The sequence below is a fragment of the Knufia obscura genome, assembly GCF_036327395.1.
Source record: "Knufia obscura strain CCFEE 5817 isolate CBS 148926 chromosome Unknown scaffold_1, whole genome shotgun sequence".
Taxonomy (NCBI): Eukaryota; Fungi; Ascomycota; class Eurotiomycetes; order Chaetothyriales; family Trichomeriaceae; genus Knufia; species Knufia obscura.
Window position 1 is genome coordinate 3,381,097 of NW_027042687.1, and position 24,406 is coordinate 3,405,502.

The 24,406-nt window shown below is 51.6% G+C and overlaps 10 protein-coding genes across 10 annotated transcripts; 9 read left to right on the top strand and 1 right to left on the bottom strand.

Annotated features, from left to right (window-relative positions):
- Nucleotides 1–1,164: 1,164 nt before the first annotated feature.
- Nucleotides 1,165–2,678, top strand: PMZ80_001272 (uncharacterized protein; the record flags this gene model as incomplete). The annotated part of the gene is made up of 3 exons (XM_064869718.1): nt 1,165–1,323; nt 1,373–1,432; nt 1,485–2,678. 3 exons carry the CDS (start codon nt 1,165–1,167, stop codon nt 2,676–2,678), a joined length of 1,413 nt encoding a protein of 470 aa, XP_064735215.1.
- A 452-nt stretch (nt 2,679–3,130) lies between these two features.
- On the top strand, nt 3,131–3,862 carry PSF1 (DNA replication protein psf1; the record flags this gene model as incomplete). Its single annotated transcript, XM_064869719.1, has 3 exons — nt 3,131–3,157; nt 3,206–3,714; nt 3,769–3,862. The coding sequence occupies 3 exons, from the start codon at nt 3,131–3,133 to the stop codon at nt 3,860–3,862; spliced, it is 630 nt and encodes a 209-aa protein (XP_064735216.1).
- A 948-nt stretch (nt 3,863–4,810) lies between these two features.
- Nucleotides 4,811–7,885, top strand: PMZ80_001274 (uncharacterized protein; the record flags this gene model as incomplete). The annotated part of the gene is made up of 1 exon (XM_064869720.1): nt 4,811–7,885. One exon carries the CDS (start codon nt 4,811–4,813, stop codon nt 7,883–7,885), a length of 3,075 nt encoding a protein of 1,024 aa, XP_064735217.1.
- Nucleotides 7,886–9,976: 2,091 nt separating this feature from the next.
- On the top strand, nt 9,977–12,282 carry PMZ80_001275 (uncharacterized protein; the record flags this gene model as incomplete). Its single annotated transcript, XM_064869721.1, has 4 exons — nt 9,977–10,275; nt 10,326–10,524; nt 10,575–10,776; nt 10,832–12,282. The coding sequence occupies 4 exons, from the start codon at nt 9,977–9,979 to the stop codon at nt 12,280–12,282; spliced, it is 2,151 nt and encodes a 716-aa protein (XP_064735218.1).
- A 1,157-nt stretch (nt 12,283–13,439) lies between these two features.
- PMZ80_001276 (uncharacterized protein) lies at nt 13,440–14,816 on the top strand (the record flags this gene model as incomplete). Its single annotated transcript, XM_064869722.1, has 1 exon — nt 13,440–14,816. The coding sequence occupies one exon, from the start codon at nt 13,440–13,442 to the stop codon at nt 14,814–14,816; it is 1,377 nt and encodes a 458-aa protein (XP_064735219.1).
- Nucleotides 14,817–15,254: 438 nt separating this feature from the next.
- On the bottom strand, nt 15,255–15,956 carry RPL10A (60S ribosomal protein L10A; the record flags this gene model as incomplete). The annotated part of the gene is made up of 2 exons (XM_064869723.1): nt 15,255–15,711; nt 15,760–15,956. The coding sequence occupies 2 exons, from the start codon at nt 15,954–15,956 to the stop codon at nt 15,255–15,257; spliced, it is 654 nt and encodes a 217-aa protein (XP_064735220.1).
- Nucleotides 15,957–16,613: 657 nt separating this feature from the next.
- Nucleotides 16,614–17,231, top strand: PMZ80_001278 (uncharacterized protein; the record flags this gene model as incomplete). Its single annotated transcript, XM_064869724.1, has 1 exon — nt 16,614–17,231. The coding sequence occupies one exon, from the start codon at nt 16,614–16,616 to the stop codon at nt 17,229–17,231; it is 618 nt and encodes a 205-aa protein (XP_064735221.1).
- Nucleotides 17,232–18,025: 794 nt separating this feature from the next.
- Nucleotides 18,026–18,774, top strand: ARF1 (Arf GTPase arf1; the record flags this gene model as incomplete). The annotated part of the gene is made up of 5 exons (XM_064869725.1): nt 18,026–18,153; nt 18,203–18,222; nt 18,274–18,518; nt 18,566–18,631; nt 18,682–18,774. The coding sequence occupies 5 exons, from the start codon at nt 18,026–18,028 to the stop codon at nt 18,772–18,774; spliced, it is 552 nt and encodes a 183-aa protein (XP_064735222.1).
- Nucleotides 18,775–19,501: 727 nt separating this feature from the next.
- Nucleotides 19,502–20,948, top strand: VRP1 (verprolin; the record flags this gene model as incomplete). Its single annotated transcript, XM_064869726.1, has 2 exons — nt 19,502–19,696; nt 19,731–20,948. 2 exons carry the CDS (start codon nt 19,502–19,504, stop codon nt 20,946–20,948), a joined length of 1,413 nt encoding a protein of 470 aa, XP_064735223.1.
- A 1,080-nt stretch (nt 20,949–22,028) lies between these two features.
- Nucleotides 22,029–22,669, top strand: PMZ80_001281 (uncharacterized protein; the record flags this gene model as incomplete). The annotated part of the gene is made up of 3 exons (XM_064869727.1): nt 22,029–22,070; nt 22,137–22,215; nt 22,335–22,669. 3 exons carry the CDS (start codon nt 22,029–22,031, stop codon nt 22,667–22,669), a joined length of 456 nt encoding a protein of 151 aa, XP_064735224.1.
- Between the last annotated feature and the right edge of the window lie 1,737 nt (nt 22,670–24,406).

Genomic DNA, 24,406 nt, shown 5'->3' on the forward strand with positions numbered 1-24,406 from the left:
GGAATGTGAGGATGGGAGCGGCAACCGCGTGTCCCTAAGATGTCCGTGCTTTCCATTTGAGATCCACTCCCCGGCGAGACCGTCCGCAAATGCATGTAGTAGAGTCTCTTGCATGACCGCTTCAGCTTCTATCACGAAGACTAGCAAAAGCTTGGGAGCGTGTGCGTGTGGACTTCATGGTCGAATGACACCAGAATTGTGTACCAGATCTGGATTGGTCGACTCCTATGCACGAGCCATCCACATACCCATGTCGTCTCAAACCTGTTTGTGAGGCTGAGCTTGCCATGCACACTATCAAAACACATCCAGTGTTGTAGACAACTAATCTTATGCTCGGAAACTCTGTTTCATAGGCTGAGGACTGATCTTGCACACAGGACTGCTTGAAACCGCCTTTTCGCACCCTAAAGCACATGATTTTGGTCAAATGCACTGGAGCATGCCGGATCCGGCAAGCTTCACTGGAAACGATCGCAGCGATGACAAGACAAAGATTCCCAATTCGAATACGCCCAAAATACCTCGACGCTGAGCGCAACGTGAGATAGTGATGGACCTCGACCGAAGCGTTTGCGGAACAAAGATGTCGACCTGCTAGATAGTTAGGATATCCTCTGCTCTTATCGCCTCTTTCTTCTCATCTTCTTGCACATCCGAGACAAAGCCCTGACGCATCTCAACGGCAAGGCGCTTTGCACATCACCAAAGCACCCACACCGCTTCCTGTCCACCAAGACAAGGTCTGAGGATTGACAGAGCTGTTCTTGCAGATACCCAGGCCTGAGACTGCTGCAATCAAACATCGGCTTCCTGCAACGATCTTGACTTCCGGCTTTCTCTTCTCAGATCATTCCTCCCGCGACAACAAAGTCGCTTTATCGATTGTCAACTTCCGTAACCAACAACAGTCAAAGAAGCCTACCTCAACATTGTTCGGAAGGCCAGCTGCGCATCAGATCGTGACAGTCGGGGAACACCTTGCAAATCGTCACTCCGCTGCCGCGCCATTGTTGACCATCATCCTTTGACGACGTACGACTCTGCTTGTCACTAGCCTCCGACAAGAGCTCAGCTTCCAAGCGCTCGTTTCACCCAAGGCAAAGCTTTGGTGTGATTCAACTTTCCATTCAGCTAGACACCTTGAGCTCAGCATAAGCCAATATGGCACATCCTAGCTCTAACCATGGCCAGCCCTCACCGCCTCATTCGAACCAGGAAGACTACCCTTTGAGCGAGTACGGACATAGTCCGATGCCTCCGCAACCGGTGCAGCGTCCTTACACGCCGCCCACTTCCTATCCAGCACAACAATATGTGAGCGTAAGCTACCCACTCATCTTGCAATGCGCCAGAGCTAATCTGATGTCAGAATTATTCGGACCCTGAAGAACACCAAATGCAATACACACAAGAATACAATGACTCTCCTGTAAGCTTGTTGACTGAACCAGACTTGAGGGCAGACACTGATGATAAATTAGGCATTCTATCGAGAAGCAACCTACCGTACGCCTCCTCGACAAATCACCAATGACGGCATACAAACCAGGAGCGGAAGATCTCTCGGAACTCCAATGACAGCGAGCAGCCCTTCGAGCCGCATGTCGGCGTCGCCTCGGCCGCGAAAGAAGAAGGGAAAGGACAAAGGCATGGTCTACCAGATCGAGGAACCACTCAGCGTGATGACCAGGGAGTACGACGTTCCCGTCGAAGATATGAATGTGTGGTGCAACCGGCCAGACGCGGACAGATATGCAGAGGTCAATGGCAAACAGAAAGGCAAGATTCCACGACCAATGAACTCATTCATGCTCTACCGTCGAGCGTACAAGGAGCGCATAAAGAAGTGGGGCCAACAGGGAGACAACAACCAACTCATCTCCTCGGTCGCAGGCCTGAGCTGGAACCTAGAACCTGAAGACATCAAAGCAGAATATGCTCGACTTGCCATCGTCGAAAGAGACAACCATGCGAAAGCCTTTCCAGATTACAAGTTTGCTCCCAACAAAAACACCAAGAAGCGTGGGCGGGATGAGGACGATGATTCGGATGGAGAATGGGAAGGAGGTTCGTCGTACTCTGGCAAGCGCAGGCGAGGCCGACACGATAGGGACGTCACCAGGAGTCGGTCGTCCACCCCAGCACAGGTCGTATATGGTACCCCACAGTACCATCCCTCCTCTTACCAGGCCAACAACCCACATTTAATGCCTCCGCTGGCGTACAACCATTGGCCTCATGCTGCTGTTCAGTATGATCAGAGCTACCAGTATGAGCAGCCTCTTACTTACCATCCGCAACCACACGCTATCCAGTACGCGCCGACGTCAATGCCAGCACAATACACCCAGTATGATTCACAGCTTGTCAGTATCCCTCCTACCACCGAGGGCATGATGCAGGGTGAGTTGGTTGCCGGACCAGACTATGGCATCGACCCAAATCTCGCAGATTATGCGCCAACAGCAAACTACCAGTATGGTGGCTCTTTCGTTGAGGAAGATCGGTCACGCATCGTTCGAAATTCGCAGAATATGTATGAGGAGGAAGAGCCAGCGATACATCCGGGTTTGCAAACATTAGCTCCGGCTGAGCCAATGTGGTCTCCGGAAGCGCAAGGGAACGTGGGAAGCGCGTTCGATGCTGAGTTTAACAGGTTCAATCAGGAACAATGATGTCGGCCAAGGCTGACGGTGAAGACTTCCACATGATGTTGTCCTCAGATACATAGTCGCGGATTTTGTATAGTCGTCCTTTGTGGTGCGGCAGATTGCTGCTTGCGCAGTGTCCAGTGTCGATTGAACAATACCATTGTCTGCAGTTGGCTCCTTGGATGAGAACATGAACAGCCTCCCAGGAGACCATGTGGAACACGGTAGGAAAGGTGGCTTGTATGACTAGAAGATATTGTTCTCGAGCTTGTCAATAAAATCATCAGTTGATTGGACCTTTGGCGCAAGTGCAATTTTGTACTGTGAAGCTGCCGAGTGCTGCGAGCTCTTCGAGACTTTTGATCTAACCGCATTCAGCAACCGCGTCTTGACGCGTTCTTTCCCCGCGGTGTTGATCTCAAAGTTCCTGCCCAGTATTGTCGACACTGATCCTAGAAAAGCCACGCTCAACACTCATGCATGGCGAGCTAGGCAATAAACTTGTAAGTTCAAGTTATGAGTACAGACCTACGACCTAACTCTGTCTCAAGGTGCAGCACGCCAAGCGCATACAGAGTCTCAACCACCTACCTGGATACCAGACGGAGTTGGTTCGAGCAGTCGCTCGAGAGGTAGTGGATCTTGACAAAGATGTGAATCGTATCCTTGAGCCCTTTCAAGGATCATTCAATCCTTCGACTGAGCCTGCCACGGCTTGTGCTCTGCTTGTAGACCACTTGTCCATGCGGAGAAACAAGAGATGTCTTCTGGCTTATCATCGAGCTCGAGCAGAGAAGCTCGACCAGATGTGCTGGGAAGGAAAAGATGTGCTTGATCAGACTTATCACGGGGCCGCAGGACAGTCAAGTATCGCCTCGGGCAATGAAAGCTCTCTGAGTCCAGAAGAGGAAGACTACTTCAGGCAGTACAATGACATGCTCTCAACATATAAAGGACAATGGACAGATATTGACCTCACTGGAAGTCTCGAGCCGCCACGAGATCTGTTTGTGGACGTGAGGGTTCTGAAGGACGCTGGTGAGATTCAAACAGAATATGGGTAAGCCAATCTGTTGCTCTCTTGAGACTTCCAACTTGCTAATTAGTTTCGCAGGGCTATCAACCTGACAAAGAATTCTCAATTTTATGTTCGCCTGGCTGACGTGGAAAGACTCATCGCTCAAGGCTTCCTACAGCGTCTTACATGATAGCATTCGTGAGCTATGGTTATGTATGGCTTTGAGGGATACGGCAGCAGGCAGTTGCCGGCCACGAGGTGATCAGGAGTGGTGGGAAGACGGTCATGATGGTTCGGTTGATCCATAGTGGTGATAGAGACTTCCCGCAATCACTTTCCTGCTTCCAAGCTCGCAAGCGGGGATCTTTGAATTTTCTCTTCCTACAGCCGTCAATTGCCTGATCAGTTCACATGGGTTCATGTACTACTGTAAATGTGTCCGCGCATGATCATCGTCTCCGTCACCTTCAAGTCAGTAGGCACGAGGCAAGAGAATAGTAATCTGAAGATTAGTGAAAGCATTATTCGCTAAGCTTTTCTTATCTCTAAGCGCTAACTCGAATGAGGATAGGCTCATCCCAATAGGCGTTAAGGTTCACATGGGACGCCGTTTGAGCCGGCCATATGTCTGCCACTTCTGTCGTGAACTCGCAGAACTAGCTCAGACCAAATAATTTCTCCATCCGCTGGTCCCATGTGAAGACCATATTCTGGATGTCTGTATTCAATGTAGCCGCACGGTATGGATACTGCCGAGTATCAATTCTATCAAACTAAGTGCTTGTACGGCAGTGCTTCCAGGGCCAGCAACCGTCACGGCATGTGCTAACAACAGCACGTCAACTTCGAGCTCGACTGGTGCTCCCTCTGATCCACCAACACACGCAATACTTGCTCGAAACGCGGCTACTTCCTCCAGAAAACGTTCTGCTTGCGACAAATCACCGCCGAGTTTACAGGCATCACCCGCATCTCCACGAAATCCTCGTTCGTCCGTGTTCATCTCTATGCTTCCCCGCCGAGCAGAGATTCCCTTGTACGGAATATTATCATGAGTAGCTGGACACCGGAAAGAGCGCGTGGCCGCAGTGGCTCGCTGCACTCTTCAGTGAGAAATAGTAGGGCAGGGCCTCTCCCGATGAATGCAACAAAGCGACAACAGGAAACACGACAAACAGATTCCAGCAGTCTCTTAGCGGCTGGGGACCGAGCATATGACACGACTAGGCCTCGTGCAAACTCGGCTTCGAACCAGGGCAGCCAGTCTTTTGGCCGGACACCAGGACGATCCTTCTACCATCGCTCTTTTCATGGTCAACTGGATCCAGCTCAATACTCGTCTGAAGGCTTGAGGGAGCAGACGGCTGAGATAGCTAGCCTAGCATATTCAGACAATGCCGAGCATTCGCCCACTCGCTCCGAAGATGGGCAAGACTATCCGCCAGTTATAGAGGAGGTCTCCGAGCCAGTCACACCCGAAGATTCGGATTACGAGATAACAAGCAGGCCCGTTACAGCAGAAGCACCATCTGCTACCGACCATCACGGCCTCTACTCGACCTCCTTCCTCGATGATCCTTTCCGCGATAGCATGGAGCATGAAGCAGACGAAAGGACAGCTTTGCTCAGAGACAAGAAAGGCCCGTCTGCCTTTGACGGTGCAGACGAGGTAGAGCGGCAAATACCAGATGATGAAAGAACCGTCCGCTTATGGTACAGGGATGCTATCTCCGGTCTCGAATCGAGCTGTTATGTTGTTACCCATCCCAAGACATGGAGCGGCAAGACAGTCTGGTCTCAGGCTGTGGTCCGACCTGCAAGCCTGCTGCCAGCTGTGTTTTTAGGGTTGCTCCTCAATATCCTTGATGCGCTGTCCTATGGCATGATTCTTTTCCCACTTGGCAATAAGCTTTTCGACAGCTTGGGGTCAGATGGCATCGCTATCTTCTATGTCAGCACCATCATTGCGCAGCTAGTCTACTCCTGTGGTGGCTCGGTCTTCCGCGGCGGCATTGGCTCTGAGATGATTGAGGTTGTACCTTTCTTTCACAAAATGGCATTTTTGATCCTAGAGAAAGTGGGCGAAGATGACTCCAAGTCCGTGCTTGCCACAACGATATTGTCGTTTGCCGTAAGCTCTATTCTGACTGGTGCTGTTTTCTTCTTAATGGGAGCATGCAGGCTTGGCTCTCTTATTGGCTTCTTTCCACGCCACATCCTGATTGGCTGCATTGGGGGTGTCGGATGGTTCTTGGTTGCCACAGGCATTGAAGTGTCTGCGAGGCTGCCAGGGAATCTGGAATACGACATACCTACCTTGAAGCAGCTCTTCCGTTCTGATACCATCCTGCTTTGGACTGTTCCTCTCGTGCTTGCCATCATCCTCATGATCACGCAGCGGTATGTCAAGTCGAACTTCCTGGTCGGAGGATATTTCATTTCTGTTGCTGCCATTTTTTACTTCTTCAAGTTCGCTATGGATATTCAGATGGAGACTCTGCACTCTCGGGGCTGGGTTTTCGACAGTCCGCCAGCCGGCAATCCATGGTATCATCCCTGGACGCTCTACGACTTCAAAGCTGTGCATTGGGGTGCTCTTGCCGACACAATCCCAACAATGTTCGCTTTGACGTTCTTCGGCATACTGCATGTACCGATAAATGTGCCTGCGCTTGGTATCTCAACAGGGGAAGACAACCTCAACGTCGACCGAGAGCTGATCGCACACGGCATCTCGAACACCCTCAGCGGCCTTTGCGGAAGTGTTCAGAATTATCTCGTGTACACAAACAGTCTCCTTTTTATCGACTGCGGTGGAAATGATCGTCTTGCAGGCATCATGCTTGCTGCTGCGACCTTGGGTATTCTGCTGGCTGGACCAGTCATTATTGGCTACATACCAATCATGGTAGTTGGAGCTTTGATCTTCCTTCTCGGCATCGAGCTACTAGAGGAAGCAGTCGTTGACACATTCGGCAAGTTGCATAAGCTTGAATATGCTACCGTCCTGATCATAGTGGTGACTATGGGCGTATGGGATTTCGTTGCCGGAATCCTGGTCGGCATCGTTCTTGCAGCACTAAGCTTCGTGGTGCAGACCAGTCGGCGTACAGCCATTCGTGCCGAGTACTCAGGAGAGGTCGCACAGTCCACGGTGCGAAGACCTCCAGTGCAACGCAAGTTCTTGAAGGAAACGGGTCAACAGACTGTTGTCATTAAACTAGCAGGCTTTCTATTCTTTGGCACCATTGTCGGTGTTGAGAACCGCATCAGAGCTCTGCTGGCTGATGACGCTTTCAACTCGACGCCCATGCGATACGTCATTCTTGATATGGCCAGCATCAACGGTGTAGACTTCTCAGCAGCTGAAGCTTTTACTCGAATCAATAGGCTGCTGAGCAAACGGGATGTACAGCTCATCATCAGTGGTCTCGAGCTTGATGGCGAGGTTGGACGAGCCCTGCGCAACGTGGGTCTCATAGGTGACAACGCAGATGTTAATGTGTATGAGACCCTCAACTCAGCTCTACAGGACGTTGAGAACCAATTACTGAAGGCCCTGTATCAGCAACAGAAGCAAAGAGCAATGCGATCGTCGCGCGCAGCATCCCACCTCGACATCCCTAGCAAGAATCAAAGCATGGATTACTCGGCATCATACCGCCAGGAGTTTCTGGTTAGTTCCCCTCGTCAACATCAGCTACATGAAGCAGCCACCACAACACTGGAAGAAGACCACACCTCACCGCAGAAGTGGACAGCATTCAAGCAGCCGCTTCCTCTCCTAATGCAAATCTTTGAGGACGTCTCGGATCAGAACGAAGACTTCTGGCACAAAGCCATATCCTACTTCGAGAAAGTTACATATCCCAAAGGCTCAGTACTTTTCAACAGTGGGGATAGACCTTCCGGGTTTTACTTGCTCGAGGAAGGCTTGCTACGAGCAGATTACGATCTACCACAGGGTCGATACTCTGAGCTGATCGTCGAGAAAAGGCCCTGCGGTGAACTGCCGTTTTTCTCTGATACCCCTCGTACTGCGAGCATGTCCGCAGAGACGAATTGCGTAATATGGCAACTCTCGGACACGAAATGGCACGAGCTTCAAAGGATGCATCCTGACGTTGCACAAGAACTATTGAAGATTAGTCTGAAGTTGACAAAAGAACGGATGGATGCCATCACTGCGTATGTTATGACGGCGGCAAGCTGAAGAAATATTTGTATCGAAGGCACTTTGTCTTTTGGATGGTTTGGACGTGGTTTGGATTAGTGTTTTCAGAAGCATGGCGTTGGTGGAAACATGTTGTAGACACGCATAGCTCTCTGCCAGCAGGTGTCTGTGCTACATGTATGTATAACAGCTTATGGTCCGTGGTGGCCTGTGCGACCTGGTCGTCTGTATGAAAACGATAGCAGCACATGTCAACACGTGCTCGACGCAAGGGTCTTCACTTTTTTGCTGTGCTGGATGCGTAATTTCGGCACAGTCCACATGGAGCGGCACGGGCGCTGAAACAGGGCGGACACCCGGGAGACAGCGCTTGGCGCTATTGCCGGGAACACGACAGGTTCGTGGCGATCCAAAGACCAAGGGCCTGTCTCAAGCCTTCATTTGGATTTTGCTCAGCAAGCTTTTTTGCCTCGTAAAGTTACGCTTTGGCTACACCCTAATGGAGATAGTGGTTGATAGTATCGAAGAAGCATTCTCACAAATCGTTCGCCGAGCTGATGGGTAGGAAGACAGATGAGATACTCTTGAAACACGCCTGGTATGAAATGCGATTGAACGATGGTCGTGCTTATCACCACGGACGCGTCTGCGTAACTTGTGCCACGCTGAACGTGGACGTTGATCGCAACGTCTGACTGGCTCACCACGCAGCCAGCAATGCTTGTGTGAGGCCTTGCAGGCATGTCGCATGACCTTAAGACGCCTCGACTGGCTGATACTCACATCAAGCCCAAAGATCTTTCGATCCAGATGGTCACGAGTACAATGAATAACGCGTACAGTTCTACAAGCGAGCACGAGCTGTTTTGTAATGCGGAGATTTACGCAGGTCGTCAAACAACACTGTCCACTCGTATATGAGCTGGGTCAGGATTTCGTAACGACATGAAGATGGTGAGGAGATTTAGGACCGATCCTGACTCGGTACCAGATTGTGATTTGTCCAAGGCGAGCTCGGGTGGTACCTATGCCTTGGAAGATACAGCGCCCGGAACGCTAGGATTTCTGATTATCTTATGTCTCTCGTTCCATCTTCAGCAAGAGACATGGTGTAGGGATATTACGGAAGATAAACAGTAGCTCTGACTGATGATTATTCACTAGCTATTCAATCATAAGCTCGCTCACATGGAGTAGCAAGGCAAAAGCCTACAAGTATTGCATCTGATTGAACAGCGACTGCACACCCCTGTAATCTCTGTGTGTTCCACAGAACGTGACCATCAAGTTCTGTTCTCTGATTACCATAACAACTATCGTCCACGATACAGAGACCAACAGAACTTCGTTGGTATGCCAGCTCCCTCAGGGACATTTCGGGCGGAGTCTACATCAATCTAGAGTTGTACGCGGTGTCGTACTACCAAGGATGGGAAGAAGTCCACGTTCGAGCACAGACTCATGGTGACCATCGAGAGCTTGTTGACAGCGACTTCGATGAAGCGAAACAAAGGGAGGCTGTATGAGGAGTGGAGTGATCTACCGCTACGCGTGCGTGCTAGTCGAACTAGGCATGTTAGCGCCAAAGGGTCTCAACCTGTTAGCGTCTGCGAGGAGATTTGGAGGCTTGATTGCAGCCGGACTCCAAGCAACAATCAAATGCACCACGCTAGCACCTGATGAGCAGGCTGCGCTGACACGCCCGTACACGCCGGTGGATGGCGGCAGCACATTTTCTCTGATCACCTGCTCTGCTCAAAACCGTCGTGACTGCTCAATCTCGCTCTGGTTCTTCTTGCTTTCCCTCCTTCAAGATACCCAGAGATACCCCAAATCGTTCGTCGTTGCTTCTTGATTCTTTGTTTAGGCTGTTGCTGGCCAGTTGGAATTCACATCTTTGTTCTTGCCTCAACACAATAAGCTAATCTTCGTCACCTGCACAAGTTTTAGATTTCGACTGCATTCTCCCTTGACCTGTGCGCCTGCCTCACCCGCATTGCCTGTCACAAAGTTCAAATCTCAACCATCTTTTGTTAGGTTGCAGAATCACAGATCGTCTCTCACTCAAGACCAGAACTATACTTTCTCGAATACCTTTTGATAGGAACATTCACAACCACATCATACAACATGTCTGTCGAAACGCCAAAGGTCGAGGAGACTACTCCCGCTCCAGTCACCAAGCCAGTCGAGTCTACAGCCACTCCAGCTGGGACTACTGCTCCAGCTACTACAGAGCCTGCTCATTACGAACCCCCAACGGACTTCACACTGGGCACTACTGAGGCTACACCTGCTACCGAGACCAAGGAAACAAAGGAGACTACAGAGACAGCACCCGTTGCTCAATCCACAAAAGAAGATGCTGCTGTAGAGGCTACACCTGCCACCGAGGGCACACTGGGCTACAAGGCTCCTGGCCTGCTCAAGTAAGATCTTGGACTCTAATTCATGGCCAAACACTAATTCTTGCTCCTAGGCAATTCCGATATGTCAAGCACTTCTTCTGGTTCAGCGAGGAGCCTCTTACGCAGGGAGCTGTCGACTCGTACGTCAAGAGCGAAAAGGCAGATGTTGCCCACCATAATGCTGCTTGGGCTCAAGAGACTGGCAAGGGCGTCATGTTCTTCGCTAAGCGCGCTGAGGACAAGGCCACCCCATCTGGCATGATTCTCCTGGTAAGCGAATCGATGAGCATTGAGAAAAATCACAACTAAAACGTTTCTAGCCTGAGGCCACTGCTGTCACAAAGGTCGGCACCACGGATTTCTCCTTCAAGGTTGGCAACCACACCCACAAGTTCGAAGCTGCCACCGCTGGCGAGCGAGACAGCTGGGTTGTCGCCATCCAGAAGATTGTCGAAGAGTCCAAGGACTTGAAGGCAGATGTTACTGGACGTGAAAGCTACAAAAAGACAGTTCAAGGTTTTGGTATGTTTACACTGTGACGTTGTTTTTGCATGATCGTCAGCTAATGCAACTTTAGCTTTCGCCCCCGCCGTCGCAGGTGCCTCCACATCTCCCGTCAAGCACGACACTCCTAAGAAGTCCCTTGATGCCAACACTGCTACAGCTGCTACTACAACCGAGCCAAAGGCTGTCAAGGCTGACTCATCCAGCTCCTCTTCCGACGAGGAGGCGAAGAAAGCCAAGAAAGCTGAGAAGGACGCCGCCAAGAAGGAGCGATCCCAGTCCCGAAAGCGAAACAGCGTCTTCGGTCTCTTTGGCAAGAAAGATGAGGACAAGAAGGCTGAGAAAGCCGAGAAGGAGCATGAAGCAGAGGTCAAGCAGCATGATAAAGAGGTGAAGAAACATGACCACGAGGTTGCGAAAGAACAAAAGCGCATCGAGGCTGAGCACAAGAAAGAGGAGGCTAAGGCTGAGCACGATACCTCCAAAGCTACCGAGGCTGCTGAGGCCGCCGCCATCGCTGCTGCTCCGGCTGCCGTCGCCGCCTCCGTTGAGAAGAAGGAGCATGAGAACACGGCAGACAAGCCAGTCGAGCAGCCTCAAGACGTGACCACTCCACCAGAGAAGAAGAACAAGCGAGCATCCGTCTTCGGTGGCTTCTTCGGCAAGAACAAGGTCACAAGCCCCTCGGTCGAGAAGTCTGAGAAGGAGGTTGGTCCAATTGTGCCAGCAAAGGACGAAACTTCCGCTGTCTCTGAGACTGCACCAAAGCTTGATGAGCCCATTGACACCAAGCCACTGGACACTGCTGCTGTCACTGCTCCAGTTGACGATGTTGCACCTACCGCTGCACCTGCTGCGGCAACACCCGAAGAGTCAAGGTCCGCCGAAACAGTGACTGCTACTGAAAGCACCTTAACTCCCAGAACGGAGAAGAAGAGCTTCCTTGCCGGTTTGATGAAGAAGCAGGACAAGAAAGAGGAACCTAAGCACGAGGCCAAGACAAACGAGGAGGCTGTGAAGGAGGTCGCTCCTGACGCCGCCGCGCCCGAGTCTGCCATTGCTGAGCCCACCACCGAGACCCCCGTCAAGGAGGCTGAGGCTCCCAAGGAGGAACGACCAGCCCGTGAGAAGCGACGAACATCCCTCTTTGGTTCTCTAGGTACATTGAAGCGCAAGACAGAGAAGTCTCCCGAGCCATCGTCTGTTGCCACTGACGGTACCAAAGCTGAGACTAAGCGAGAGAAGTCGCCCATGCCATCCAAGCTCGGCGGTCTCTTCCGAAAGCCGAGCAGAGCTCAGAAGCCCGCTGAAGAGGTCAAGACTGATGCTCCTGCCGCTGCCATGACGCCCGACACCACCACAGAGGCACCAAAGACTACCGGTGAGACAGGGACACCAGCCAACGCTACAATCGTCGAGCCCAAGGGCGACTCCCAGATTGTTGGCGACGTCGTGCCAGACGGCCTGCACAGCATCCACGATGTCGTCACCAAGCAGCCTGAAGAGGTCAAGTCTACAGCTTGAAGGTCCCACGAGGTCAGAGACAATTCTCCACCTGCATCTCCATCTCATCAGCAGCGAATGTCACGATCAGCGACACCCATTGAGCATGAGAAGTGGTGGGACGAGAAGTCTTATAGTGGTACATCTATGTCTCCTCGCAGCCCTTCTCGTGTCTCTGGCCTCGCAGTCTAGGAGGCTCATTTGTTGCATGCATGGCAAGCATATCTACACACATACGCGATCTGGTTCCCTCGCTCTACCCAACTCTTCCGACACTCCTTTACAGAGGGACACCATACTATACGCGTCGCACCACAAAGCTTTTCCAGGATACCCAAGGCGAGCATTAGATGGACAAAATTGTTGTTTTTGGTTGTTTATTGAGTTTTTGATGTTTGCGATACCCAGATACCCAGTCAAGCGAGCCTTTGTTTCCTTGATGAGAGAGATACCCGGATACCCTGGACCACAGCGCATATGATGAGGAATGTCAGCAGGTCACAATACAGGTATGATGAACTTGTTGTTGGCGGGCTTGATGTTAAGTCCTGTTCGTGTTATTGACTTGGTGGAAGTACTACGACGGATGTCCAGCATTATCATGTTGAGTGGCTGTTGTGATTGTCTACCATTGAGTTGATGACCTATGATCAGAGCAGGTCTACCTTGTTGTTACCGTTGTTTAGGTTAGGGACAGTTGCACGAAGTAATAACTAATACAAATGAATCCTTGTTGTATGATATTCTATGCCCTTGATCTTGCTCTGTCTGTATGTGTCTGTTCAGAGAGACCATTCAGGTGCATTGCTCTTACTTCTCATCCCCTCTGGGTGTCCCATCGTTAAGATTCTGTTTTCTGTAGATTAGGCGGCTTGGGTCAAGCAGCAGGCCTCACAGGTCGCCAGCTGCCATACATAGCTGAAAACCGACTACCATGAAAGCTAATGGGATTATTCTCTCCTATAGCCAACTCCATGACTGGCTACAACCCATAAAAGTGGCACATATCGTCTGCCTGTATGCTTCAAGTTGTGCCTCCTGAATAAATTTATGAAACTTCGGGATCCTCCCCACTTCCGATTCACGTCGCGTACTTTTGCACCTCCCTGTTGAACGTTGAACGACTTCAACTACGAGCTGCTCGACGCAAACTTCAACACATGACCAAGATTCAAGCGATGGCATCTCTTCTGCCGCGCAGAGCACCATATGTATGTAAAGCATGTCAAACAGCGCAGACATCACGAGCCGTCCTCCGAGCTTTCGCAACTTCAACCAAGCGATCGGCTTCCCTACGCGAACAGCTTCAAGAGCGCGAAGCCGGCAAGACGAAGCATAGTGTTAGACCTACACAGAGAATAGAAGACGAAGCAAGTAGGACGTTTCAAAAAGCACAACAAGCTACATCAGAACCTACCCCAGTTGAACAAGACGGAACATCAGCGCCGACACAAACGATTCAAGCGAGTTCGAGTGCACAGGACGTGCCCAATCCACAACAAGCTCTAAGGGATATCCAGGTGGAAGCATTATCGTTGCTCGAGTCAGAAGCGATACCGGATGAAGCAGTTGTGCTAGGTCTGCTTGAACGGGCGCGGACGCTGGCCAACGTCCTGGTCAACACGCAACAGACAGAACCACAAGTACCTCAACAAGGAACAGCGACACCCACGAAACAGACCCACAAAAGCGATCTCTTCGACGACCTCAGCGAGACACTAGCATCCCAATCACGGTCACCGGCATCAACAGCTACAACCCAAACCACTCCCTCAACCACTACATCAACCCTCCCACACTCCGCCCATCCATCGCAGTCCCTCTCCCTCCCCCTCGCCAAAACCCTCTACACCCTCCTCGAAGACCCAAAACTCTACATCAGCGAGTCAATCCTAACCCACTACGTCCACACCCTGACTCTCCTCTCCCTCCCCCAATACCTCCCCAAGATCTTCCACCTCTACGCGCACAAACCGATTCCGAAACCCGGCACATCCCCAATCACATACAACGCGCCCTGGAGCACCGCGCCGAAATACGCCGTTAGCATGGACCTGGTAAATATGGCGATGGACAGTGCCATAAAAGCACGGGACATGCCACTTGCGATCAGCATCATCGACACCACGGTCGCGACGCCCCAGTTCCGCCGCGCGAAGTTTATAAGGAAAGCGCTGTTGCCGCTTACTGCGGTCGGGAGTGTGATTCCACTGAGTTACAGTCTGTCCACCCGCGCCGCAGCCTGGCAGTTAACCTGGGAGCCCGATGTGTTCTTCTGGATGTGTATCGCGGGCAGCAGTGCGTATCTGGGCACGATGGGAGCGTTATTGTTTGTTACGGTTACGACGTGGAATGATCATCATAAGAGGGTGCGGTGGGTGCCTGGGACGCCGTTGGGGAGGAGGTGGGCGAAGGAGGAGGAGAGGATGTTGTTTGATCGGGTTGCGGGGGCTTGGGGGTTTAGGGAGGTGGAGAGGCATGGGGAGGAGGGGGGAGGAGTGGGAGGGTTTGAGGGAGGAGTTGGGGGGACGGTGGTTGGAGTTGGATCGGAGTAGTTTGTTGCCGGGGATGTTGTAGTTAGTGGATGTGATGGGATGGGGGCTAGAAGAGCTCATGCCGGACATTCAAATTGGCCGCTTACTGTTCGCTTATCAGGGAATGTTAAGCGCACAAGACTGGCCGCTTTGAATATTCGGGACGAGGAAGAGAAGCGGGCTCTGTAAAGCTGGGGGTGGTAAAGCAAGAAGCGAATATAGTGCTCAACAGGGCATAATAGTGGACAGCATCGCTCGAGAATAGCATTGATTTTGCAGCGATTGAATCGAGGTTTAACCCCCCTTGTCAGCTATTCTAGTACCGGGTCACATATGAGCGGTGAACAGCATATGCTCGGTGTATATTTGATCTTGTCCACGACAATCGTATCTCATCATCTTCGCCATATCCTGACTTGACATGCTTGTAGAAATGTGTGGTAGCCACCACATGACAATCTAGTACAATCTCTTAGGAGGAGACATAGAAGCCTTGATAGTCAAGCTACCAACGTTCTGCCACCCCTTCTTCAACAGCGACACAAGATAGTTAACAGACAACATAATGTTGGAGATCAACTCGTCCTCAGTCATACCGACATTGCCAACCGCAACACCCATGCACAACACCTTCTTGAGCTGGAACTTGATCGTGCTCTTGACTTCGTTGACCTTTCCGTTCAGGTCTTCGGCGTGCGAGACTGGGGTGGGGAATTTACCGGCCTTGGAGAGACCGGGGCCTAGGAGACGGGGGATCTGCTTGATGAGGGAGTCGGAGGCAACGAATGCGTCGTATTTGCGGGCGAGCTTCTTGATGAGTTTCTTGTTCTTGTTGAGTTTCTTCAGATCGTCGGAGGACATGGCGTCGATGCCGAGGTGTTTGGCGCGGTCGATGTCGTGTTGGTCACCGAGGACGCTGGGCATGGTTAGTTCTGTCTGCCGTAGGTCATGTGGTGGTGCTCACCAGACACTCATTCCCGGGCGAGGGATGGTAGGAAGCTTGATTGTGCCCGAGAAACGCTTGTCTCGCTGGGGATCATAGTTCTTGAGGCCGATTTGGAGTTCGACGGTCTCAAGGAAGTTTCGCTTCTTCTCGTTGAGGGAGTAGTTCAAAAGAGAGCTGACCTCCTCTCGGACTCCTGCGACTGTGATTTTCGACATTTTGGTATAGTTTCAGTCTCCCAAGAGAATTTGATATCAACTTGGTGTTGGCTTGTCCGAGTGTAGAAGTCTGTGATGGAGGGAAAAGAAAGAAGAATTCAGGCTGCGGTGTGGCTAATCGATTATGTCGATTGTGGTGCTAGCGGCTTGGCTTATTTTACAAGCGGGGAAAGTCGCGCGAGTGCTTGGGTTGAGGCAGCACTGGCATTCGCAACTTGTAGGTTCGAGAGCTATATCGAGGGAGTCTTTGACACCCATCAGACACACGCCGCAACTTGGCAATTACGCTGATATCGCATGCATTGTTGCTCTTTCGTCAAAGTGTGACCTTAGATGGCCGTGCTTGCCCACGTCTGAGATGAGTCAATGCCACGGCGTAGAGTCACTAATATGTTGCCAATACAGCCAGACCTAATTACAGGTCACAACATGCAGGATCCAGGAATGCATCCTTGAGTCACGGTCGCCTCGAGCGTACGTCCTTCGAACATTTGATGTGGCAAGCGTGAAGCTGAGTTCCTTCCGTGCTCGAAGTGCGCTAGAGCCAGTGTTTCGTAAGCTACGAAAGGAAGTCCAACGACAACTGTATCTTCAGAAAACACCACTGTCCTGCCAGATCTGTGTCAGTGCTCATTCGGTGCCACAAAGTATACCAACATGCCTAGCATCCTAGTTTGTCAGTTGCCGAAGTCGGACGACATCGATGTGCTGAAAGCACAAATGAAGCCCATGAAAGAGGTCAGACTCAGATCACTAAAGCAAGACCCAGAGAGTTTCTGTTCGAGGTATGAGAATGAGGTGGACCAGCCTGATGAATTCTGGATTGATCGGCTACGACCCAAGCATGTCCACCACTTCGTTGCTATTGCTGTCGAAGAGGGAATGTCTCAAGAAGGGTTGGCAGTCATGGATGAACAAACAGAGTTTTTGGCTTTTATGGTGGTAGTCAACGAGCACACCAGTCAATTCACCGTTGACAAAGGAGAGAACGAGTTGCCAATCTATTCGCTTTCGGCTCTGTGGGTTGATCCATTACTACGTGGTCAAGGTATCGGCAGCAAGATCGTCCGACGAAGTATTGACTGGATCAAGAAACATGCTTCTGAGCATAACCTACAGAAGGCGCGGTACAGACTGGCGGCGAAAGCTGGGAACGATCGAGCTACAAAGCTGTACACTAATTTGGGTTTCTCGGTCGTTCCAGTCAGGCTGAATGAAGAAGAGGTCGAACATGATATAACAATTGCAATGGAGATGATCTTGAATCTAGGTTAAAGCTAAGGGTGGTGAGAAGCCAGGATCGGATCATTCCAATAAACTGCTTAGGACTCGCGCGGGTTCGACATATTACCGCTGATTTCTGCTTCAGCCTTGTAGCTTTGTCTAAATATCAATGAGCATCGTTAGGCGTGAACTCTTTGTTCCACAAATCCCGCACTCAGTGGGGGAGGGCATAGTGGCATGTCAACCATTCACATTGACAGAGGAAGCAGTGCGAGACCAAAGAGAACACATGTATATGTAGTGATTGTAGCGTAAATTGTGAATCGATGGTGTCTAGAAAGTGTAGAGCAGTCGGAGAGTTTAGGTGGAATTATTGTTGGCAGTGGTGGTCGTGCGGACTCAGCTTGGTTAGTGTGGGCCGCTTCGATCTTTCAAACACCATCATTCAACTGCGACTGCCGTCTTTATCCTTGACCTCGAATCCACTTTGACATCCCATCCCAAGGACAACGATATCGTTCATATCTTTCGAGGTTACTGCTTATTACCTCCTCCGACTCTTACGCATCGCGGTCGCCGACTAGCTCCGGTAAGGATTCCTTTATTCCAGTTGCCTGCCAAAGGCCCGACACAAGGACAAAGTGGCCAAAGGATATCACTACAGGCACACGATCAATCGTCCTATATAGTCACTACCAATCGGGCACGACGGCAACGTTTCATGCGTGCATCGACCTTGTCTACTACCGCGCAGACCATCGAACATTTGTGCTGACCGATTTGTTCTCAGACCGCCTTCTCTACCACTCTTCCGTTTTCAGAAAGTCCCAACAAATACCGCCAAGATGGGTATGACATTCTCGAAACTGTTCGATCGATTATGGGGGAAGAAGGAGATGAGAATCTTGATGGTTGGTCTCGATGCTGCCGGAAAGACCACCATTCTCTACAAGCTCAAGCTTGGTGAGATTGTGTATGTACACTGAGCTTATTACTGGGAGCCATGGCTGACAAGATCGCAGTACTACGATCCCTACAATCGGTACGATCGAGCGCAACTAAGCATCGAATTCGAGAGCTGACCCTCCTACAGGCTTCAACGTTGAGACGGTCGAATACAAGAACATTCAGTTCACAGTGTGGGATGTTGGTGGACAGGACAAGATTCGTCCCCTCTGGCGACACTACTTCCAGAATACTCAGGGTATCATCTTCGTGGTCGACTCCAACGACAGAGATCGTGTTGTCGAGGCTAGGGAAGAATTGCAGCGCATGTTGAACGAGGATGAGCTCCGTGATGCCATGCTCTTGGTCTTCGCCAACAAGCAGGATCTTCCAGTATGTGGTATACAGCCTGCCCGAGAGTTCAAGACTGACAATCATAGAACGCCATGAACGCTGCCGAAATCACCGACAAGCTTGGTCTTCACTCCCTCCGACAAAGAGCCTGGGTAAGCATATTTCAAGCACGCTTGATAGCGCTCGCTAACTTCTGCCGCAGTACATCCAATCTACTTGCGCTACTTCCGGTGATGGTCTCTACGAGGGTCTCGAGTGGCTCAGCAACTCGCTCAGAAAGGCTGGCCACAACTAAAGCTGAGTGTCTAGAATCGTGGATTGCGTATGATAGGGTTGGGGCATGCAGATTGATTCTGCGAGCGTCTCGGACAGCAACATCTCTCACGCACATCTATTTTGAACGTCTTCGAACGCTCTTGTGGCAGCGATTAGGTGCGGAGTGTGCTGCCACAGCCAGCTTCAATCATGGTCATGCAAAGAAGTGATTTGCCTTGAAAAGAATGGTTCTGCAATTTGCACTCATGGGTTGGCTTGGTGGGAGTTGTTCAATAGTCTTTTGCAATGGATGGCTGTGTCACGATAGCAGTACCCGGTTGGTAGCCTCGATATCGATCCGGTATTACAAGCAATGGAATAGATCGATCTCTCACGAGTCCTCGTTGTTTGTACGCCAGACTGACATGAAACCGTGCCACACTCGTATGATTTGTGATTGTTTCTTTTCCGCCTGGTTGAGTTGATGATCATCTCGAATTGTGATCGCCTAGCTCCGCCATTCATATGACGAATGCGGCTCCAAGCCAATGTCGCTTCATGAACTGCACGACCATTTGATGTACTGTAGAAATACGACAACTACATACGCATGACACTTCGAACGCAGCGTTTGCTATTGAGACACCTTCTACCGCCGATTGCGCTCTCCGAAAGCTCAACGTGACACAGACGGCTCACGACATCCTGCTGCCCGACCCCATTAGCACAGAGCGGTATCACCGAGAGGGCGCACACATAGAGCAACAATGAGCGGACCGCCGCCGCCGCCTCCTCCTCCGCCTCCAATGCCAGGAGCAGGAGGAGGGCCCCCGCCACCACCGCCGATGCCAGGTGGAAGCAGCTTACCTGCGAGACCTCCAGCATCGGCTTCGAAAGACCGAGTACGTATCCCGAACAAGCCCAAGGACGGACAGACACGCGAACAAGACGTGAAAAGAGCAGTGACAAGAGGACTAGGCTGACAACATCCGGCAGGGAGCACTACTATCTGACATCGGCAAAGGAAGGAAGTTGAAGTCGGTACAGACAAACGACAGATCAGCCCCGATAGTCGACAAGAAGGCAGGTTCAGGAGCAGCTCCAGCCGCTGGCGCACCACCTGTACCAGGAATGAGACCGCCTACAGGACTGGCACCCCCTACACCGTCCACGAACAGGAACAGGAGTAACAGCGATACAGGCGGCAGTGGAGGAGCAGGAGCCGCAGCGATGGAGTCAGCACCACAACTGGGAGGGTTATTTGCTGGAGGGATGCCAAAGCTGAAGAAGACAAGAGGAGGAGTCAGTACTGGCGCAGACGGACATCAGTCACATTCTGATTCAGAAACTAGCAGGCCCTCAGCACCTCGTCCACCTGCTGCAGCTGCTCCACCTCCGCCTCCAGGCGCAGCGCCTCCATTACCAAGAGCGAACGGTTTGCGGCCGCCTATGCCATCTGCGGACACAGCGCCTGCAGTACCGAGTCCTTTAGCAAACCTGAAGAAACCACCTCCAAGACCTGCCCCGAAACCAGGACTCAGCAGTATAGCATTAGGGAAGCCTCCACCACCTCCGCCCGTAGCGAGGAAAGCGAGCGGCCAACCACTAGCTCCTCCACCCCTTCTCCCTACAGCGAGTGCACCCTCGCTTGCACCACCACCTCCGCCTCCTCCACCACCATCGTCAAGTAGTCCTTCAATAGCACCTCCTCCACCACCTCCGCCGCCAACATCAACGAGTCCTCAACCTCCATTAGCGCCACCTCCACCACCGATGGCAGCACCTCCAATATCCCCACCGACAAGATCCTCACCACAACCAACATCAGCAGCTCCACCTCCACCACCACCTCCTCCACCTTCGTCAGCACCATCAATGCGTCCGGCCCAAGCCGCAGCAGCCCACGCATTCGGCAACTCAGGCATCACCCTCGGACGGCCCGAATCGCCTTCCTCGCCTACACCATCTCCAGGTTATGGACCGCAGGTCATGCCAGGGAGAACTCCTAGCTCGAGTTTTGCGGCGAGCTCATATACATTAACGAATGGCATATCAGGCGGAGGCGGCGGAGGAAATGTACAGATTCAGGACTCGAGGTGGAAGTTTCAGGATGAGAGTCAGTTGCCGCCGCCGAGACAGTTTACCGGTGTGCCGAAGCGGTATAGAGCAGGGAGGGGGTCGACTGTGCCGTTGGATCTGTCGAGTCTTGGTTGAGATCAACACGTCAGGCTCAGTGGAGTGGGGAAGAGGTCCACAAATTCAGATCTTAGCAATTGGTTTCACCACACGAATCGATGGCTATGACAGGTTCAGCACCGTAAATTGAGAAGAGCGCACCCGTTGACCATAACTGAGATTGGAATAGTACTGGAGCGCCGAGCAAACCGAAAGACTCGCCCGCCAACAGCGACAGTACCAAGCCGGGTGTGTATAAGGCTACCTCAGCTTAGCTATAAACGGATTATAGCAGACCTCCTACAGTATGATGGTCTCTGTCACCAGAAGAAACGACTAGCAGCTATATTGTCATTGCATGCTGAATGACCAGTATTTTCAAACCCTTATCGTGGGACGACTACAAAAGTCGTGCATGGAGAGCAGAGGACATTGTGTGAACCAATCCTTGCTGCTTGCAAGTACACTCTCCTGTTCGCAATTCACGTCTTCTCAACCTGGTCTCTGGTCTGTGCAGATGTCAGCGGATGATGAGATCGTGCAAAAGTGGAGAATGGCTCGAACAAAAGTTTTGTGCCTGACCTTGCTGCTCCATCTGGATCAGTGAAAGTGAAGAAGTAACTTCCATCCTCGACACCAGCCGCTGCACATATCGAAGCGAGCTGTACTGTCCCTTTGCCAATGATCACCACAGGTCTAGTCGGGTCGCCTCTAGCTAGTATGGACAGATGTGACTCAAAGGGTGTCTAGGCGAGAGGTATAGTATCTAAGTTGTGAAAAGACTATTTTGATCTACACTCCCTTCACCAACAGACTGCTGCCTGTTATGCGACCCCACCGCTCTTCACTTGCGAGTCACATTTCCTTGCTCCCGCATCACATATCTGAAAGGTTACCATATCGTCCCCAGCCCTCTGCCGACTGTTTAGTTCCACTCCCACCCTCAAACTTTTCTTCTCATTCGCTATATCTCACACACTGCACATTCTGGATCGGTATTCTTGCACACCCACCAAGGCAGATCCAGACAACTTTGAGTATTCGTCATCTATTCTATCAAGACTTGATCATACTGACAGGGCATACAAATTCCATATAACCACACTTTCACCACTTACAATGGCTTCCATGAATTGGAAGGAGCCAGACACAAAGATCAAGGTAAGCCAGCATTTGCGTTTACACAATCGATTACGCAAAGTCGCAAGACTAACACGATACCTGCAGTTCCTCGTCGCTGTCCTTGCCTCGAACGATTCTGCCGCTGTGAAAGATGCAAAGGCGTCGCAGATCGCTGAGTACATGGGTAAGTGGTCCCTGAGCGCATTTCCACCATCGCAGTGCTCCTCGTCTCCAGGATGCGGAGCATTACCACCAATAATGCATTCATGTGTGAATATATGACTGACAAAATCTACCAACCAGGGTGCACCGCAAAAGCCGTCTCGCACCAACTCACGGCCTTGCGAAAGGAGATCGAAAGTCTGAAGACCGGAAACTTCGTCTCTGGAGCGGCAGGCAACGGGACACCCAAGGGGGGCGCTTCAGCGAAGAAACGCAAGACCAAGGATAACTCAGGCGACGACGTAGACGACGCTGGGACACCGTCGAAGAAGTCCAAGACACCAAAGAAGTCTACGACCAAGACCAAGGCTAAGAAGGAGACAAATATGGATGAAGAAGACGAGGATGTGGCCGCCCGGAAGGACGCTGCGGATGGTAGAGAGGGCGAGGAGGAGGGAGATGAAGATGAGGATTGAATGCTGTACGACGCGGTGCTGAGTGCTTGCTCGTTTGCAACACGAAAATACGACTTGGCTCGGGGGTCCACCTGGAAGGAAGCAGGGGCACCCCCCTCTAAAGATGGCTTAGCTGGGTGCACGTCGTCGTAGACAGACGGCACATGTTGCAACCATTTGGCGCATCTATGAGCTCAGAAAAGCAGGGTTCAAGCGTGACGATCATGAAAGAGAACGAGAAGTTATGTTTTCATCAAGGACAAAACAAGGCTCCAATACCATTTGCTTCCTTGCCGAGACGAGCTGACACTAACATACAGATCGTGAGTGCTCACTACTAGCCCACGTCCCTCAGCCAGAGGAGTGTTGACAGCACCCTCCAAATCCGTACCCGCGGGTATCTGCCAGTAGTAGCTGCTCTACAAGCTGCCGATCGAAGCAAGCACTACAGTCAGACAACCAAGGCAGGCGCGCTCCCGCGTCTCTGCCACAAAGTAGGAAGGAGCTATGGTTTCAACAAGGCAGGTGCAACCCTCTCACCCAAGCCACGGCAAGCATAAACCACTCACAAGGCAAGCACCACCACCCATCACTGACGGCAGGTACGATCCGTGCGCAACGGAAGGAAGTCACAACCATCAATCGTGCTGAGGAGGCAGGAACAAGAGACCATATTCCCCACAGTAGCCGCGACCGTCACGATTCCACCAAGCCCAGGAAAGAGCACACCTAAATCGACGAGGAAAGCACCGCCCCCTACAGATCCTGATGGCAGGTACAACCAACTCACTCGATAGACAAGGGCGACACATTGTCTTTCGCGAGAGCAGGCGCGACCCAACTGATCCACAGAACAAAGAAGTCACGACCTGACCTAAATATATTGGCAGGCACAATTCTTCGCACCAGCAGGTACGATTCGCTCACCGCACTCGAACAAGGAAAGCACGATGCACTGACGAAGCAGCTGCGACCTGCCCAACTGCAATCGGCCGAGAAGGCGCGACCCTGCTACGAAGCAGGAGGTATCATGGTCTGTTAGGAAGGCAGGTGTACCTATCCACACATCAAGCAGCCACGACCCGACCGTCCGAGGAGGTAGGTACGACCGTGCTTCTCAAGCAGGAGCCATCGATTCACTTCGATGAAGATGAAGTCGCGATGAACAAGCTTCATAGAAGCCTCGCGATCGATCGAGCTACTTGAGAGCGACCAAAATCGGTGATGACTGAGGCATGAGGAAGGTGCGAGTTCTTGACACTGCAAGGCAGCTGCGACCTGCCCAGACAATAAGGAAGGAGCGATCCCCTCACAGGGTTCACAAGGAATGCACAACCTCCACCGGGCTCACTGTCTGGGAAGGAACGATTGCCGCCGCCGCTCAAAGGCAAGTACAACCTACGATCCTGACGAGGAAGAAGCAAGCTGGGCAACGTATCGTAGGAAGGAGCGATCCAGGCTTTACGGAAGGAGCGACACTAGTGCATGTACTGGTGCATGTACGACACGACAACCCCAACGAAGAAAGAGCGACCATAATGCAAGGCCAGAACGACTGTAACAAAAGGAAAGGCCGATGCTCTTCTTGTGCCAGGTGAGGAAAGCACGACCTAAGCCACGGCAGGTGCGGCAGAGCGATAAGGAAGGTACGACCACCGACCACTGTCGAGGAAGGCGCGGCCCAGACAACGCAGTGAGGAAGGTGTGGTGGTAGTCATCGGGGAAGTGGCGACCGTCCAGAATGTATGAGGAAGGTAC